This window comes from Cervus elaphus, chromosome 18 (assembly GCF_910594005.1).
Source record: "Cervus elaphus chromosome 18, mCerEla1.1, whole genome shotgun sequence".
NCBI lineage: Eukaryota > Metazoa > Chordata > Mammalia > Artiodactyla > Cervidae > Cervus > Cervus elaphus.
Genome location: NC_057832.1, coordinates 76,080,008 through 76,098,404, shown reverse-complemented (window position 1 = coordinate 76,098,404; position 18,397 = coordinate 76,080,008). Strand labels below are relative to the sequence as shown.

Genomic DNA, 18,397 nt, shown 5'->3' with positions numbered 1-18,397 from the left:
CTAATTTTTAAAACAAAGTATTCTTGGTAATACTGAAGGTTTGTATGTATTTAGTTTTAGTACAACACACATTACAATCAAGTTATTCAAAATATAGGGGAGGAGAGGGTTGTGTTGTGTGTCTGTGTGTATATATAAAAGCAGGAACACCAAAGTGGGAGGTCAAACACTTAATTTGAAAACATACACATTTCTTAATCAGGCTGTACACAGTAAGGAGCCTCAGAGGAAGAGGTGAGAATATAAACTGAGTAACATTTCATAAAGCATTTTAATAAATAATCAAAGCTAAGCATTAAACATAGCTCTGTACAGTGAACACATTTTTTAAAAGGATAAAAATCAATAGAATATACACTGAACCTTATTTATTCTGACAAAATACTGTGGCACCTGAATACTTGTATCATACAATTTTTTTCTGAAGAGTTTATTAACTTATATATGGGTTCATAAAAATAGAACATTAATATATTTTAATGAAAGAATCTTTTTTATTAAAATTTATAATGAGTCTTTTTTTCCCTGCTTTTACATTATCACTTTCTTAAAATGGGCTGACTCAAAAGACTATAAAGACTCCCTCAAAACCAGTACAGGAAACTGCAAGAATTTACCTTCCCAAAAACAGCTTTTAAGACATGAACGTGAACTGCCTAATGAATCTCATAGTTAGGCTTGTGAACAGGACCAACTTGCACATTTCAGAGGTCCTTCCTTCTTTTTAAAAATTCCCATACAGTGAAACCTGCTGACACCGCTTTTATAAGGCCTGGGGTGGGTGTTGAGGGGAGCAGGGAACTGATTTGCCACAATGGGGCAGGGGGCGGGTGGATTTTTGCAACATTTGTGAGGGTTTTATAGGTAGGATCCCCTCTCCAGGGTTTAGACAAGTAAAACAAAACCAAAAAAATACCCAACTGTTAAATGTTCATTTTATTAATTAAAAAAAAAAAAAGGTAATCCTCTGCAAATGTCTCAACGTTTTAATTTACTTTCATTTCAGTATTAACCACCTAAATGCAAATACTTGCAGTTCAGAAATCTTTTCAGTTCTTTGGAGAGTGACATTTAATCAACCTTGATATTAGATGTATTTTTAAGCTAACTTCAAAAGCAAAACTAGAAAAAAATATTATGACCTCTCATGAACAAATAAGATTTTAAAATCCTCCCTTTATCACAAGCAGGTTTGGATGCAATGCCACCTGGTGGCACAGAAAAAAAATTTTTTTAATGAAGCTTAGATTTTTGGAAACTGAGCTATTCTATGAAAACACCAACCCACCCCTTCAGGCTACTCTGCCTTCCTCCTAAACAAGTTATTCATCCTGCCGTTTAATAACAATGACTAATTTTTATTTTAAAACTTTAAAAATTTTAAGCAATTAACTGCATGTGACAATATCCTTAGTGTTTAAATATCATAAAGGAAGCCAAACATTTTTTCTTTTTTCAAAAACCTAAAACTACCAAAGCTCTAATTTTTAAAAGATGAAATACTTACGAATTGGGGGTGTAGGGATGGAGTAACCGAACGGCTTTGTAAAATTACACTGTATAATTAATTCCATGGTAAGAATGTTTTTATGGTGTGTTTTGGTGACCTTTTATTACCATCAAGTTCACAATGCTGGTGGGCTGCCTTTTAATCCCTCCGCAGACAAAGGCCCTAAATAAACACAGATCCCTTCCTGGGAAAAAGTCCACTCTGGTTAAATGGTAAGGAAATGAGTAAATCATTAGTAATCTTTAAAGCCAAAGCTATAAACTCAAGTTACCTTAAGTTGAAATGAAAGTGTCCTGCAAGAGTTTCAAAGTTCTGTCACAGATAGAAATCTCCAGCTCTTGACTCCAGACTAGGCGCCAGCTGATAAACAAACAATTTAAGTCAAGAGCTGGAGAATTCCCAGCTTTTTCATTTAATGGCTTGGGCCCAGAGTATTTATTGCCTCCAGTTTTATTCTCACTTAGCTCTAAGAGGAAATTTAAACTCATCATTATCTTAAAGCCCCATATGGGTAGCAGTCAGCTCACCTGATAGAGCTCCTCTTACTTGGTACCAGTTCGAGTCTCTACTAGAAGTGATGTAATAATGTAAACTAATTAACTAGTGTTCGGTTGACTTCTTAACAGGCTACATAAATTGTGTTCAATATAGTTTACATTCCCACTTGGGGTAGTAACGATTCCAAAAAATTTAATTCTGCAGTTTTATTCCAAACTACCAGCTAAAATGGGTAAGGACAATGTCAGCTTTCTCAATCCCCGACATGCACCCACCCAGCCTCCCTCTACCCTCACTCTCACCCTTGTCCACCAGCCCTTGAATATTACATAAAGCAACTTTTCTGTATAAAAGTAGGCTATTTCTATTAACTTCAAGATACTCAGTGTTGCCAGATCCATTTCCCAACAGAGCAGGGTGTAAGATTTAAGGTGTAAATGCCCGATCATGAAAAGTTGTTGATTTTATACGAGTACTAGTAAGAATATAAAAGTACAGCCCAATTAAAGCCCATAAGATACCATCGAAAATTTCTAAATGCTGTTTTTAGATGTTTGCTACTAAAGATTACAGATCTCAAAGCCAGAACTACACTGTTGCTTCTATTTCATTCTCAAAATTATCATTTACTTTTAAAGAAAAATCTCATCTCTACTCAGGATTTTATGTCAAAATAATTCAACTATCTGAGTGTTTGCAGATATTTCACAATTACAATAAATCAACTATCCTTCTTCCTCTAGCCACTTATCTAATGAAAAAAACGCTGCAAGAAAATTTTTATAGCCTAAGGTAAAGGGTTAATGTGGCATTAATGCAAAGAAAAATTCTCTCATTTCTTAATTTTCAGAAAGTTTTATAAACCTATCTTGGCTAGAAAAGTAAATTAACTATTTCAGTTGTCTGCCAAGATTATTTTTCTAGTTTTACTATATGTACATAGTACATTAAAATGTTGGCCACTTGAAAACAAGTATTACCCTCACACATAAGAATTAGTGGAAAAGAAACATAATTAATGATAAAAACCACTTGTATGCCTGGCTTCATATTGTGTTTCACAACTCCATAAGAACAATGCTGTCTTAGAGACTGCAATGGATAAACATTCTGAAGACCACAACTAATAGTCAACAATTTAATTTTTAAAGACATCAGGTGCAAATCTTAAAATTCTTAATACTCTTTTAGAAAAGACTCCATACCTCTCCCTTGCTGGATTTAACCTTAGCTAAACACAAAGTAACAACAAAAACTCTCTACCTTCAGGTCGATTTAAATTACTTAATGCAGCAGAGAGATGGTGAGTTGGCTATCAAACCTTCATTGGCCATGTTGGGAGGATGGCTACCAAGAAATGTGCATGTAAATTTAAATTTTTCACAATTAAAATATCCCAAAAATGTAAAATAAAATAGAATTGTATGACAAATATATACAGAGAAGGTATTAAATTCAATGTAATATACTTTTCATTGGCTGATATTATCAAACTTTAAGAAAATCAGACAACTATAAAAGTGCAAATAAATCTGGTAACAGTTTGTGATGACAAAGCCCTTGTCAAATTCTTAATTCCATTGCCTCCTCTCACTTCCCCCCAATAGCTATCCCGGGATCACAAGCAAAACAAAATAAAGACATATAATACATCAGGGATATTGGAATTAATTTCATGCTGCTAAGGAATCAATAGATGTGAACGAAAAATAAATTATATACAATTAATAGACTTAGATTTATTTACCAAATCTATTTCACCTTTATATAAACACTGCTAGGCAGTTCTAAACTAAGTGACCAGACCCAATTGTGTCTGGTCTGACTTACATCCTGAATGGCAATTAAAGGACATTAAAAATACCCCAGGATTACTTGAGGCAGGACCCCTGCCTTATCCATGCGCTTTCCAACAGAACCATGTGAAGAGAACAGTGTCCCTCTACCACAGGATAGGGCCTAGCAAGAGCAACTCTGGTAATAGTTACTTGACTGGAAATTGAGATGCAGTTAAAATCTGGCCTGCAGATTTGGAGATGAGGGCATGGCAAACTGCAAGAGAGTAAATTCTTAGAAATAAACTAAGTTGCTGTTAGCAATAATAATTACTACCAAGAATAACTGATAGTAATAATACAAACACTGAATGAAGTGATCACCCTGCATTCTCCATCCCACTCCTCCACTATTTTCTTAGGAGACAAATTATTAACACTGCCTCAACCATGTTATCTTGGGCAGTGAGTCAGTAGTCTTCTCTAAACATGTTAAGAACTCATTAACACCTTGTATAGGGACTCTCGTCCACAACAACTGTTGTAAGGGAGTTTCAGACATGCCAAAGAATGTAAAAAGACGCTTTTATGGGCACCTCTTCTTTGGGACTAATTTCAAAGAAATCCTTGGAATTTATTTACCAAACATCTCTGAACCACTTTGTGCAAACCGGAGAAAATCCCAGGCAAAATGTACTCTCTAGAGACAGAAGGGATACTTAATGGATACAGGGTGATAAGTAAAATTATGGGTAAATGTAAATGGATAACATAATTAACTCATTTCTGGGTATAATGGTACTGATGAATCTTATGTCATTTCTAAAGAAATAGATTTGTCCATTAAATCAAGTTAAAGAAAAATTTAATTATTTGAGTTACTACTAAGGTTTTAAATACCACTGAATCAGACCAAGGAGAGGCTTACTTTAGCATTTTAAGATAGAATAGTCCAAGTCTCTGATACGGAAGTCAATGCCACAAAGTACTTCTAAGTTTTATAATAAAAAATAGAAACTGATCATTTTAAAAGAACTAAAAATCATCACAATAACACAATTCTTTAAAGGAAAGAACCCATGAAAATGAATTATCTGAATCATGTTAAACCAACTTATTTCAAAACATTAAAAACAATATTACTGAGGTAAGACTAAAATTCAACAATGAATACTGTACAAAATACTACTGTATAATCAAACAGCTTATGAGAGCACCAAAGACCTCCTATGATAGCTCTTCCCCCCCACACACACTTTACAAACCACGGTAAATTAAGTTATATGAAATTTGGTAAAAGAATTCGCTTTTGGACAGAAATAGCAATGTTTCAGCCCAAAGCAAAGTAAAATTGCCAAGCTATAAACCTAAGAAAATGTTTTAATGGAAATGCCAAGAGACCCTTAACCATAACGGTGTTAGGTGCCAAAACGTAAATAAATTTTGTTTTTGTGCTCCCTTTACCATAAATTAGATACAGGTCGAGTGGAAAAACAGTAGGTATCCAATTCAGTGAGTGGTAAAGGCCAAGACGTGCACATTTGATTTTAAAAACAATAATGGAGTCTATGTGAGACTTTCATTGAAGAATTAAGCAAGCAAGTCTAGCACTCTAAGAGAAACTCCTTAATAGGTCTTATGCTTACTATTCCATATTCTAAGAATATCTCAAATTACTAAAATTTAACCCAGCCAAGTAGAGTATAAAATCTAGTTTCCTGGTCAGGAACTGTTATACAAACACATACACACAAGTTCAATTATTTAATTTTGACATTAATCCTAATCAGGGCAACACAGTTTAGCAAATCAATGAGGCTGGCCAGCACAGAAAGACTTGGGCTATCTACAAGAGCCATTTCAGAGTCACTTCAACTTAAGGTTTCTGTGCAAACCTACAGACATACTATGCAATCAATGATCTGATTCTTCCATTATTCAAGCACAGTTAAATGCTATAATTATGCCCTTGGCACAGAAAGAACAGTATTTAGATATCAATTACAAACAATAGTTTTTAATTTGCTTTATATCTAGCATTCATTATACAAGAGAGCTGATCAAACTGGAACTAACTCTGTGGTAGCAGACCACACCCCCCGCAAAAAAAAAAGCATGTGTCCAAAACGGTGTCACTAAACAACATTTCACATTAAAGGATTACAACTTTCACAAAGATATGATTTACACAAAACAGATAAATAGATTAGGGCATCATACTTATGAGGCCAGTGTCATGGCTAACAGACAGAGATCCTGGTTAGCTTTACTGTGATGAACAAACTGTTAAACAAAGGCATGGCATTAGACACATAGCGACTCAATATACAGGTGATCCAGTTTAACTAACTCCAAGTGAAACTACCTGCGAAGTCCTAGCAATACAAAGAGAAATGTTCCACAAGCATACCAAGCTTGTTCATGCCTCAGAACCCTTACAGAGTACCTCACTGTGAACACTCTACCCCTGGACCTATGCGCTCGGATCTCTGCTTAAATGTCACTTCCCCAGAGAAGGTTCCCTGTCCACTCGATGTAAAAGGGCCCTCCCCTTGGTCTGTCTCCTTAACTGCTTACTCTGTGTTTTTTCCTTCATAGTACTTACTATTGAAATTATTCTTATTTGTTTATCCTCTCTATTCCGATCAAATCATAAGCTCCATAAGACAAAAGATGTTGAGGATCTTTAAAGCTCTATCTCTAGTACCTAGAACATACCTAGTACATAACAAGTACTCAATAAATGTTTATTGCACAAAAGGAAGAATGAAGCATGTCCCCTGCAATCAAGGTCCCGTCAGCATAAAAGAGAATATTAGAATATATGATCAGAAAACAGTATATAACGCTGTAAGAATTATATAAATACAATAATTTAAGTATAAGACATTCCACTGAAGAAAAAAATGAAGACCTTCACTTTTAAGTTCCACCTGGAACTTAAAAGTAAAAGTGAAGGTCTTCAATTTATCAACAGAAGTACAACAGAAAATGAAACCAAAGGTGGTAGAATTATATGAACTAACCAATTTCCTTTCTTCCTTGCTTAAAGAGTATTTACTACAGAATAGTCAAATCTAACTCCAAATTCCAATGGTTCTCCTTGGATCTGTGAATCATCTACAAGGTTTCCAGCTGATCTTTAACATAAATGTTCCACTTCCAGAATTTAAAATCCTTCATTAACCTAGAATCAGGTGTATGAATCAGATCTGGCGTTACCCTCTCTTTAAATATCCAGAAAGGTCAAATTAAGTATTAATAGCCACCCCAGATAGGACAAAAAGTAGGAGAACCACGTAAGAACTTCAAAGGTAATAGTAAGGCTTTATTTCTTAAACTGGGAGGGGGGAACACATGGGCCTGACGTGTACTTATAGTTTGTACCTTTATAATTTTATAAATATTTTATATATAAATTCATATTTAATAAAAATTCGGGGAAAAAACTTACTCCCTGCACTCAAAAAGATTCAGCTTTACAGGAAGAAGAGAATCAACATCTATAAATATAATGTAATATGGACTTTGATAAAGGCATGTACAGTTTCACAGCTTCAAAAGGAAGCACCAGGATTTCCCTGGTGGTCCAGTGGTTAAAGACTCTGTGCCTTCACTGCAGAGGCAAAGGGTTTGATCCCTGGCTGGGGAAGTTAAAAAAGGAAGCACCAAAATCGGTTGAGGTATGTCAAAATATTTTATAAAGTAGTATCTATGGTACAAAGCGATAACTGCACAAGCATATAACAGTTATTTACCTTGGTTTCAGGATGATAATTACAACAGTTTAAGCATCATTTGCTTTTGATTAAAAAAAAAAATCATATGAAACAAATAAAATTGAATAAAAGCTAGCAGAAAGCAGAAGAAGGGGCTGAACTGAAGAAATCACTGTCTCAAAAATCTGTACAACTTCAAATTCTTCATCTGGATTTTAAAAAAGGCTCTCTTTAAAATGCTAACCACAGAATAAGGAGTATAATGTGTTCCCATTTTAATTTTCAGAATACTACTGTATTTGTAGGTAACACCTCTATATAATTACACAAAAATGCATTTTTTAAGCCTCAGATAAGAAACAAATGAAGAGTGGGGGGAGGAGGATAAAAATGGGGGAAATTTTTTTTTAAGATTTTATGAAAATTACCTCAAATAATGTGTGTTTTAAGACTGACAAACATAGAACCTCTGTAAAACTGTAAGCCCATCTGGGTGTCTAACCCAGGCTTTTCCCAGGTCCCTTTTCCTAAATTTTATTCAGTTAAAATACAATGATTTTAAAACCTGCTAACTCTAACTTACAGAAAGTTTCCTCTATTTTAACTGAGAAAGTGCAGACAATTTTAACCCATGTAAAAAATATAAAAATACTAACTATGAGAAGACAAACATAAGTTTCTATAATATGCTGGCCAATCTCATAATGATAATGTGTCAAGCAACAAATTATCACAAACTGTCCCTACACAAAGTTTTCAATCTGTAATACAGATCAGACTGAAGTGAATTCACTTTTACAAATAAGCATTTTTATACTCTAAAACCACAAAACTGTGATAAAAATAACTTGATACGGACGAGAAGTAATCTCAAAGTTTTATCACAAAGAAGACTGTATTTTAAAGGTTAAAATAACATTTAAAAATCAAGTTGGAAAAAAAAAATCAAGTTGGTATTTTTCGTTATCAAATGATAATTTCAGGCTATACTCTTGAAGCAAAAGAAGATCAATCAATAAGATCAATTGATATGTTCCATATCAATTGTCAAATTAAATTACAGAACCACTCAAAGAACAAAGAATTATTCATTTACTGAATCTATTCTATAAATAAATTCCAATACCAAGCTTAAAATTGATTGTTAGTATTTTGTAATCAAAGATCCATACCACATTATAAATCTTTACACCTAAAATCCTACTTAAATGATTCAATATAACAATTATAGGGGCTAAAAATTATTTAGACCTCAACCTATACTCAAAGGGCTTCCTTGAGAGCTCATTGGTAAAGAATCTGCCTGTAATGCAGGAGACCCCAGTTGGATTCCTGGGATGGGAAGATCCACTAGAGAAGGGACAAGTTACCCACTGCAGTATTCCTGGGATTCCCTTGTAGCTCAACTGGTAAAGAACCCGCCTGCAATGCGGGAGACCTGGGTTTGATCCCTGGGTTGGGAAGATCCCCTGGAAAAGGGAAAGGCTACCCACTCCATATTCTGGCCTAGAGAATTCCACGGACTGTACAGACCATGGGGTCGCAGAGTCGGACATGACTGAGTGACTTTCACTTTCTATAATCAAAAGGGTTCGGGGTATAAGATTCCTTTACAAGCCCACTAGGTTCTTTATGAAAAAGAAACTGATTTAAATTATTATATTTCATTATTTTTTCATTCCAAAGCCAACAATCAAGTTTAATAGGAATAAAATTGTTATTCCATTGTCTACTACTATAATTACATATGTATGTGTATATATGTATGCACATATGTATGTGTATGTGGATATATATTTGATTACACAGTAACTCTGGAAAATTTTTAAATTATAGGAAATCATAATCCTGCCATTCCAAAATACCCAGATATCCATATTAGTATTTTATATAATATTAAGCTTTTAGAATTTTATTAGCTCCCTGTCCTCCAATTGAGATGCTGTTGATTTTGAAATTTATTTATAGATTTTCTAATATTAAGCTCTTTATACATACATGAGATAAATCAAACCTGGTTGCAGTGCCTGATCTCATTCATACAGTTGTATTTCATTTGCTAATGTACTTTATAAAGTTTTTACTTCTATATTCATGACTGATGTAGACCTATAGTTTTTCTCTCTCATAATGTTTCTAACTGGTTTAATTATCAGAGTTATACACATCTTATAGAATGATTTGGGAAGCATTTCCTCTTTTCTATTGTCTGGGAAAGTTCATATAAAGTTGAGATGGTATGCTCCTTGAAATTCTGGTAACATTTGGTAAAATCACTTGGGCCTAGTATTTTCCTCATGAAATCATTTTCTCTTTTTTGCTACTTCTTCAGTTTCTTTAATAGTTACAAGATTATTCAGGCTAATTATTTCTTGAATCTGTTCTGAAAAGTTCAGATTTTCTAGCAATTGATCTAGCCTTACCCACAGCAATCTAGATAAAAAATTCACAGCTCTTCAAAGCTGTAACATCCTTTTATCTGAGTTTAGAACAAGCATTGTATTTGGAGAGGGCTAAACAACATAAGTCAGTTTTGCTTTGTTTTTATTTGTAACAAGGAAACTGAGAATCTTTAATAACTCTAAAAATAATTGGATTATCTTGGGTACCACAAAATTGTAATTGTTACTTCTGACAAACAGAATAGGTGTGCATCTATTTTAGCTACCACTTACCACCAGAAACAGGGGCATCCATGAAAACTGCTCCCATTTTTTCAACTTCTTTGGCCAGTTCTTTTGAAACCATAGGATCAATAGTACTGGAATCTATTAATAGTGAGCCTTTCTTCACTTTTCTAAGTAAACAAACAGAAATATAGTTTTTTAAAAAGGACAGTTTTATAGTTTTAAAAATATAGTTTACAACTCTGAATAAGTATTTCATGCAACTACTTATAGCATCAGAATCTGCTAAAAGCTGCCAGATATCAAGGAAGTCTCTGGTGTAAATATGAGAAACATTATTAGGGACTTCCCTGGTGCCTCAGTGGTAAAGCATCCACCTGCCAACACAGGAGACATGGTTTTGATCCCTGATCAGGGAGGATCCCATATGCCGCAGAGCAACTAAGCCTGTGTGCCACAACTACTGAGTCTGTGCTCTGCAACAAGAGAAGCCACCGCAATGAGAAGCCTGCACACCACAACTGGAGAGCAGCCTCGGCTTGCTGCAGCTAGAGAAAAGCCTACACAGTTACAAAGACCCAGAGCGGCCAAAAATAAATTATATTTTTTAAAAGCTCATTATTAGAACTGGTTCAAAATCTCAAATTCATTTTCAGATCAATTACAGTTCAAAGTAAACTCAAAACTATTTCAAATAAACCAAAGTAACCTAATAAACTACATGGTATAAATTCTGGTTTCACGTGAAATACACATTAACCATAATAATGTAGGTTAGCTAAGATGTAAGCAATTTTAAACACCTATTAACTTTAAAGGGGCTATTTGGTAAGATTTAAATTTTTGTTTGTAAAATAGCTGGGTCTCTTTAAAAAGTAATTTACTTGTTTTTAACAAGCCATATTGCAAATTTCACATATCCATTTTATTTCCACTAGGTAGAAAAAATATAAGCAATTAAAATTTAGCCATTTGCATTAAAATGGCATATTCTTTGATAATTGTAACTTTGTAAAGATAAAATATCAAACAGATACTAAGGAAAATATAGGAATGGACCTAGAAATCTCAAAGAGTCTTCTTGTTCTTTATGGTAAATTTATATATATACACTGATAAAAGGAGGAAGCAGGCTTTTCATATATCGAATTTTACATCAGTATTTAAATGGCATTCTTAAAGTAAAGGGCTTCCCTTGTGGCTCTGCTGGTAAAGAATCTGCCTGCAATGCAGGAGACCTGGGTTAGATAGATCCCCTGGAGAAGGGAAAGGCTACCCACTCCAGTTTCTGGCCTGGAGAATTCTATGTATATATAGTCCATGGGGTCGCAAAGAGCCGGACATGACTGAGTGACCTTCACTTTCACTTTAAAGTAAAAGTTTTGTTTACATTCTAAATACAGACTATATACCTGTCGAGTTCCCTTACAGTATATAATCTATGCTATTGTCACTGGCTTGTAAACTAATTTATAATTAGTTAATTATAACTAACTAAATTATAATTTTGTAATTATAATTTAATTATAGACCTAAATTATAATTTTTTAAAGGGCTATGGCTAACCTTCCCAAAGTTTTTACTACAGATAAACTAACCCACAAGATATTTAATCATAACTATGACTCAAAAATTAAAACTGAATAAATATAAATATTAAAGGGGAAACAGAAAATCACTGCTAAAACCATTAAAAAAAATTTTTCTACTGAAAAAAATAGCACATAAAATGTTTAAGCAACAATTTTTGACATACGAATTGATCTGGTCTAAGTGCAGTATCTGAGTATGTTCCATAGAAAGGAAACAGCATACTCTATTATAGACACACTCCAGGATGTGTATACCCTAAAATATGAGAATTAAGTTTACCAGTCTTCTGTGATGTTAGTATTTTTTTCGTGTGTGTGTGTGTGTGTGTGTGTGTGTGTGTGATGTTAGTATTTTTAAGATCTTAAATCTTTAATCAAATGGGAAATCATCTCAAAAACTACACATGCAACTGGGTGTGGGGAAGTGATCCTGACCCAGAAGAAAATAAAGAACCACCCATGAGAAGCAAATTACAGTTCAATGTAAAGCCAAACTCCTTCAAAGCACTCCCTAGACAAAACCACCCTGGTTGGTGGCCACCATATTCCTAATAAAGGATATTAATAAACATAGGATTTTGTCTACACCAAGTTTTTAGTAACTTTTCCCTGAGAGGTAAAGCAGGGCCGTAATTGGAACAGACCAGGTAATGACACAGCTAGGTCACTCAGGACCACACACACTGAGGGCCTGAGGGCTTCATCCAAAATGAGTGTCTTTCAACCGTCTCTGAAATCTAAACATTTATCTTATCGGTTTTCTGCCTAATATTCAAGTGTCTTTTGCTTCTAAGTTTGCTAGTTTTCCAAGGCAATTCCATTTCCCAAAAGCTCACATTCCATGTATTACAGCTTCATGAAATCAAAACCCTTTCTTTCAGCCCTTCATGTGTCTACTGAGCCTACCAGTTTGTTCTAGCTCTCTGCTAAAATTCAACAACAAAACAAGTTAGGTACAGGAATCAGTAAGACCAGAAAACTAAACTGGGAATTCAACCATTGCCATCCTAATATAACCACAAGGGTCTGGCAGCAGGCACCATTAACCAAAAGGTTCTTGAAGCGAGGCACTGGGTAGGAAATGCTGGCCCAAATTATATATTATTCAGGGAGCTACTGCTAATCTTTCATTCCAGCTTCTCAAAGTTCTTACTACAGATGTACTAACCCAGAGGACATACAGTAACTTAATTTCATAATAAATTTTAAATAATAGTGTTCTTTCCAATGCTTGGTTTTATTTTTCATAGAAATCTTTTCCTGAATTTCTATAAACCATAAGAAAAGTATGCTTGTAACATTTGTGTACAGTTTAAAGTCAAGCTTTAAAAAATCTCTTAAAACAGCTTACCAGTGAAAGTGTAAGTTTAACGCAAGAGTTAAAGGAAGAGAAACAAAAAAATTCATTCCCAAAAGTCACATACTTGACTTCAGTGAAAAAATAAACCCTTTACAATGAGAGAAAAACCACACCATTCACTTTTAAGACATAAGAAAACAGTACAAGAAGACTTTACAAACATAACTGTAATTTCACAACTGTTCTAACAAATGTGAAATTCATAAACTACCATAGAAAGAACATATCTATAGTTGAGAAATACATACTTTAGAATTCCATTTGCTCCAGAATAAGCTTCTATTGCATTGATGCTGGTGGGCAACATGGTAATAATTCTGTCAGCTTTTTCAGCTACATCTGCTGGGGAAGACACTACCTTTAAAAAAAATTGCAAAGGCACATTATTTAAATCAAATGCTTCTAGCGCACAAGTAGGACCCACTTTTTACGCATGCCTATAATAGTAACAGTGAATAAAAACCAATACTTGTTTTCAAATGACCAAAAAAAAAAAAAAAAAACCTTACTGCCTAAAATAGAGAGTCCACTCCTTACACACATACAGATGCAGTTTCTATGGAATCACATCCACTGTTTACTTTTAAAAGTGTGAAGTGAGTTGAGGGGGAAAAGGGCAAAACCCAACAGTCCTGGGAACAGACACACTTCTCATGGATTCCTCCAACTTGGACCCTTAAAACAGCATACTTCTTGGTAGATGCTCTAAGAAAAACATTCTAGTATAACAGAGCTGGTAGCTGAAGTCCAGGATTCACCAGTTATTTCATAAGCAGCAAAATCCCCAAGAAAATTCTCAAGCCCCCATTACCACTATCTTCCAGCCTCTATTTTCAAGAGGGGAAAAAAAAAAAAAAATAAGCCTTTTCATTAAAGTCAGAACAAGGACAAGCATGCCCTGCACTGACTCAGACCACCATGAAAGTCTGCGAGCGTGAGCTGCCAGGACTCCTGTGGAAACCACATACACAAGGAAGACAAGCCGACAGGCATCGAGGCACGCCCTGTCTGCAGCCCTGACTTCGGCCGTAACGATGACCATGAGCATACCACACAGGAAAGCTGCTCTGTCCATCCTCTGAACATATGTGCATGCAAGCGTGGATGTATCTGCCCTCACTCACATCCCCCACATCCTCTGCCCTCTCGCATACATACATCATGATACACCTGACCAGCTGGTCAGCCACCAAAGAGACCAAAAGAGACCAGGAAATCACTTCTTGACTAAAACTCCCCTTTAACAGAAAGAATCCATCACCCTGTCATAAAAGTTCCTGTCCAAAGCTTTTTCTCTCTTTACAAAAAGACAAATGATTATCAAGAGGATAATCAAAGATTTCTCCATAGGATGATTTACTTATGCATTAGAAGCAAACATATTTTCTACAAGGAAATGTGAACTGACACATAAGTATCTTGGGAATGGGAATGCCTCTGTTTTTCATGCAGTGGAAGTATACAAAACGTTTTCTTTTTGTCTTTGATGTTCAGCTGATGAAAGAATGAGAAGCCAAACACAGCGTGCAATCTAAATATTATGAACTAGAAGCAGTTACATTTCAATTTTCCATAAGAGACTATCAGCTTCTAAATCAAAGTCTACATAAAGGAAGTTTTAACAGAATTTCGTACGTTGTACTTCAAAATTTCAGACAATCAAGTATCCTGTTACTTTGTGTGTTAACATTAAGTGAAACACCACAGACTCTAAAAACCAAAAGAAAAGAAAAAAGATAGTCTCTCTCATCCTAAAGGCAACACAGTATTTTCGAGTCTACAATGCGGCACATTCAACAACATGTATATTTTGATATATAGGAGGGATTTTTTTTCATTCCAGAAAAAAAATTTTTTCCATCCAATGACAAAGAAACACTTAAGTTAGGTGAAAACCTTTCCTACACTCAAACAAATACTGAGATTTGAAAAGAGGCAACTATTTCCTGGCAAACAATTCTAAGTTTATTCAAGCAAAAAAAAAAAAGTTCAGTAAGATGAGACGATAAGAAAAAGAAAGGTTGTAGGAGATGTGATTCTCTACTTCTGGACTGTGTCAAGAATATGGGTTACATGGACAGAGCCCCACCCACTCACCCTACTTAAATGACATAATAAACAAAGACGAAATGGTGGCGTACCTTTCAGTGGCCTTTCCTTCTATGCAGCTCCATCTCTCTTGATCTTTCAGGGACTATATTCTAAGACCTCAGCCCTGAGGTCTAAGAATCAACTTCAAACTTTCTCTTAGAAATTGAGTCTCTTCCACTGAAGGAAATTCAATTCCATCTAGATAGCTCCTTGAGACGTGCCTTCAGGGACCCCAACGATCAGCTCACAGATCCAACTTCACACCTCCAAGCTTCTCATGTTCATGAATTGGCACTGCCAATTCATACAACTGCCAAATGCATGGGGTGGCAAATCAGCCCCCTGCATCCTTAGCATCTGCTTCTTGGGATGCTTGGGCTGCCAGAGTACTGCTAACCCCTCAATTATATAAGAGAGTAGTGTCAAAGCTCACAGGTCCGGAAAAAACACACAATGATAGTGATAGCTGGAATGTCACCACTCTACTGGCCACAACTGCTCCATATCTAATGACTATATACATTCGGTACATTCTAACAGTCTCTAATTTGCACTACAGAAAAGGCATGTTTATTAGACAGATAAGACAGACATGTGTGTCCAGTTATTCAAATCATCTTGCCTTCCATGTGATGACTTCAAGACTCTGAAATAATTGACTAACAAAATTTGGCCACGACTCAAAAGCTGGCAGGAAAAAAACAAACCTTATTGCCAATCTGACACTAACCACAAAAGCCTTTAGGAGCCAAACTAATTAGAGTCCCTTCAATTACATTTGCTAATTGAATGGATAAGCACAGACAGACAGCAGGGATCAGTGAAAGGAACACTAATTTAGAAGGCAGAGACCCGGGTTTAGTTATAGCTCAGCCACTAAGTCATGTGTGCTTTTGTGCAAATCACTTAACCTCTCTGACTTCAGTTTCTGAACCTACAAAATAAGAAAACTGACTTGGGTTATCTTTAAGGGTTTCTACCTCCAAAGTAGAAAGGAAACTCTGGCAAGGAAATTGTTTCACACTGAGTAAATTTAAATTCTAGGAAGGTATTGCCTCTGTGAAAAGAGACTGATAGGATAGGAAGCATCTGCAGTGACTCAGGCCTCTTATGCACCTCCACATGTGTGGGTGGTCACTGATCTGGCCTGACTCTGGACCGTGGCTTTGCTCTGTCATGCCCATTCCAGAAATTCTTGACAATTCCAACTGCTTCCTTCTTACACCACTGTGAATTAAGATGACCTTACTAAATGGCAACCCACTCTGGTATTCTTGCCTGGGAAATCCCATGGACAGAGACGCCTGGTGGGCTACAGTGCAAGGGGTCACAAAACAAACACAACTTAGCAACTAAACAACAACAATTTCTCCATTATCTCGATTTTGATTACAGGAGATTGGTTCCCTTCAAAATATCTAGTTTTTAAGAATTTCTGCAATCAGATTCATCCATATGCTAGTAAGTACAATGGCAGGTGTACATTATAAAGAGTAGATGACTGGAGAGATGGAAGACAAAATCTGCTTTGCTGGCTGGGGGGGCAAGGGATGACGGGCATCAGGGTCCACAGCAATCTGAAGTAACTGCGGATTTTTTCTACAGTTACATTACTTTCCTTTTTACATTACATCTCACATTACATTACATTTACATTTCCTTTTTACATTATCAGTGGAAGGAGACAACAATTAACCTAGCTATTTTACATAAAGAGAAAAATCTGTCTCTTCTGGACAAAACAGTCACATAAGTCAAGCTCTTAGCACTGCTTCCAAATAAATTAAGTGGGACAGAGAAATTGCAAAGAAACAAGATGAACATGACCTTGGTTAACATGCCACTCTGTGTATTTTCATCTTTCTAAGTAGAAAAGCATATTGTTGCTTCAAAGTTGCACCACCCTTAAAAAAACTGACCGAAATGGTTTGTGCCTACATCTTGAAACATTTGGTCAACAATGATGAAGCCCACTAGCAACAGGCTTTTAAAGTTCCCATTTAATGAGACCTGAGTGGATGCCAGATTAGATCCCAAGAGACTTTCTTAACCAAACATGTTCAGCCTTATAACCTAGGAACAACAAGATGGCTTCCAAGTTTTTAGAATCCAATTAAGCCTCATTCATCCGGAAAACTCATAGAGAAATGGTGCATAAGTCTCAAGACTTTTGGCACCGATCGGAGGCATCTCCAAGGAAATTCCTAGACAATGAAAATGAAAATAAAGCACAAGTCACATGCCCTTGATACCAATGCTTAAAAAGGGAAACTGGTATCTTCTGTGTCCAGGACACAAGGGACTCTGCAAAATATATTTTTAAGCAGGGACGTGGTCAAATTCCTCTTTGTCTCCTAATTTGGTTTTAACTTTTATCATCATTCTTTGATTCAAAAACATGTCTAAATTCTCTTCCAAGCAACTCTGGACTCAGTGACTCAGTCAAGACAGTGGTGCACTTCTATGTGTGATGTTGGGGATGAAGATTTGGGAGAAATACGGTATAGATCCTAAAGCAACAACCATAAGAGTAGTAACAGCAGTGGCAGCAATAACAGCACTTCCTATGTGCCAGGTTTTCTAGGACTAAAAGGAAGGTACTATTACTACTGACATTTTATGAGACACTTAAGTATTTATAGAAAGACGTTAATCTGTCTCAAGTCACTCAGAGCTGAGATTTGAGACCAGACAGTCAAGTTCCTAGGTTTGTGCTTTTAAACCACTACATTCACCATTTATTGATTCATAATTTCTAAAACGCAAAGGGCTGACAATTACCAGGGTTACAGTCTTATAATAGATGCTATAAGTTGCAAAGATGCAATTAGGGTTAAACCTGTAGCCCTTCAGGCTTCTCTGTCCATGGGATTTCCCAGGCAAGAATACTAGAGTGGGTTGCCATTTCCTCCTCCAGGGGATCTTCCCAACCCAGAGATCGAATTCAGGTCTCCTGCACTTCAGGCTGATTCTTTACCAGCTGAGCCACCAGGGAAGCCCAGGTTAAACTTGAGTTTCCAACAAATAAAGACATAACAAAGGGTTACTGCAAGAGGAAGGCATAGGTTTTGTTTTTTTTTTAATGGGAATGACCACAAATAACATATTAAACCAGTTGTAAATGTCCCAATAGAATTCGTTAACACGTAAATGTACAAATTTCCTTCATAACCCAGTAGTGTTTTTCACTACTAGGTACAGCTGGAAGGAAACTCTCCAGGGTGG

The 18,397-nt window shown here is 35.7% G+C and overlaps 1 protein-coding gene across 2 annotated transcripts in view; it reads right to left on the bottom strand.

The window, feature by feature from the left end:
• Positions 1-18,397, bottom strand: part of HIBADH (3-hydroxyisobutyrate dehydrogenase) — a 257,686-nt gene that overhangs the window by 219,810 nt on the left and 19,479 nt on the right. For both annotated transcript variants that reach the window (XM_043872029.1, XM_043872028.1), the window contains exons 3-4: positions 13,330-13,439; positions 10,178-10,299 (exon numbers count right to left, since the gene is read on the bottom strand). In XM_043872029.1, the coding sequence (XP_043727964.1) occupies positions 10,178-10,299; positions 13,330-13,439 (232 nt within the window). The remainder of the gene's footprint in view (positions 1-10,177; positions 10,300-13,329; positions 13,440-18,397) is intronic.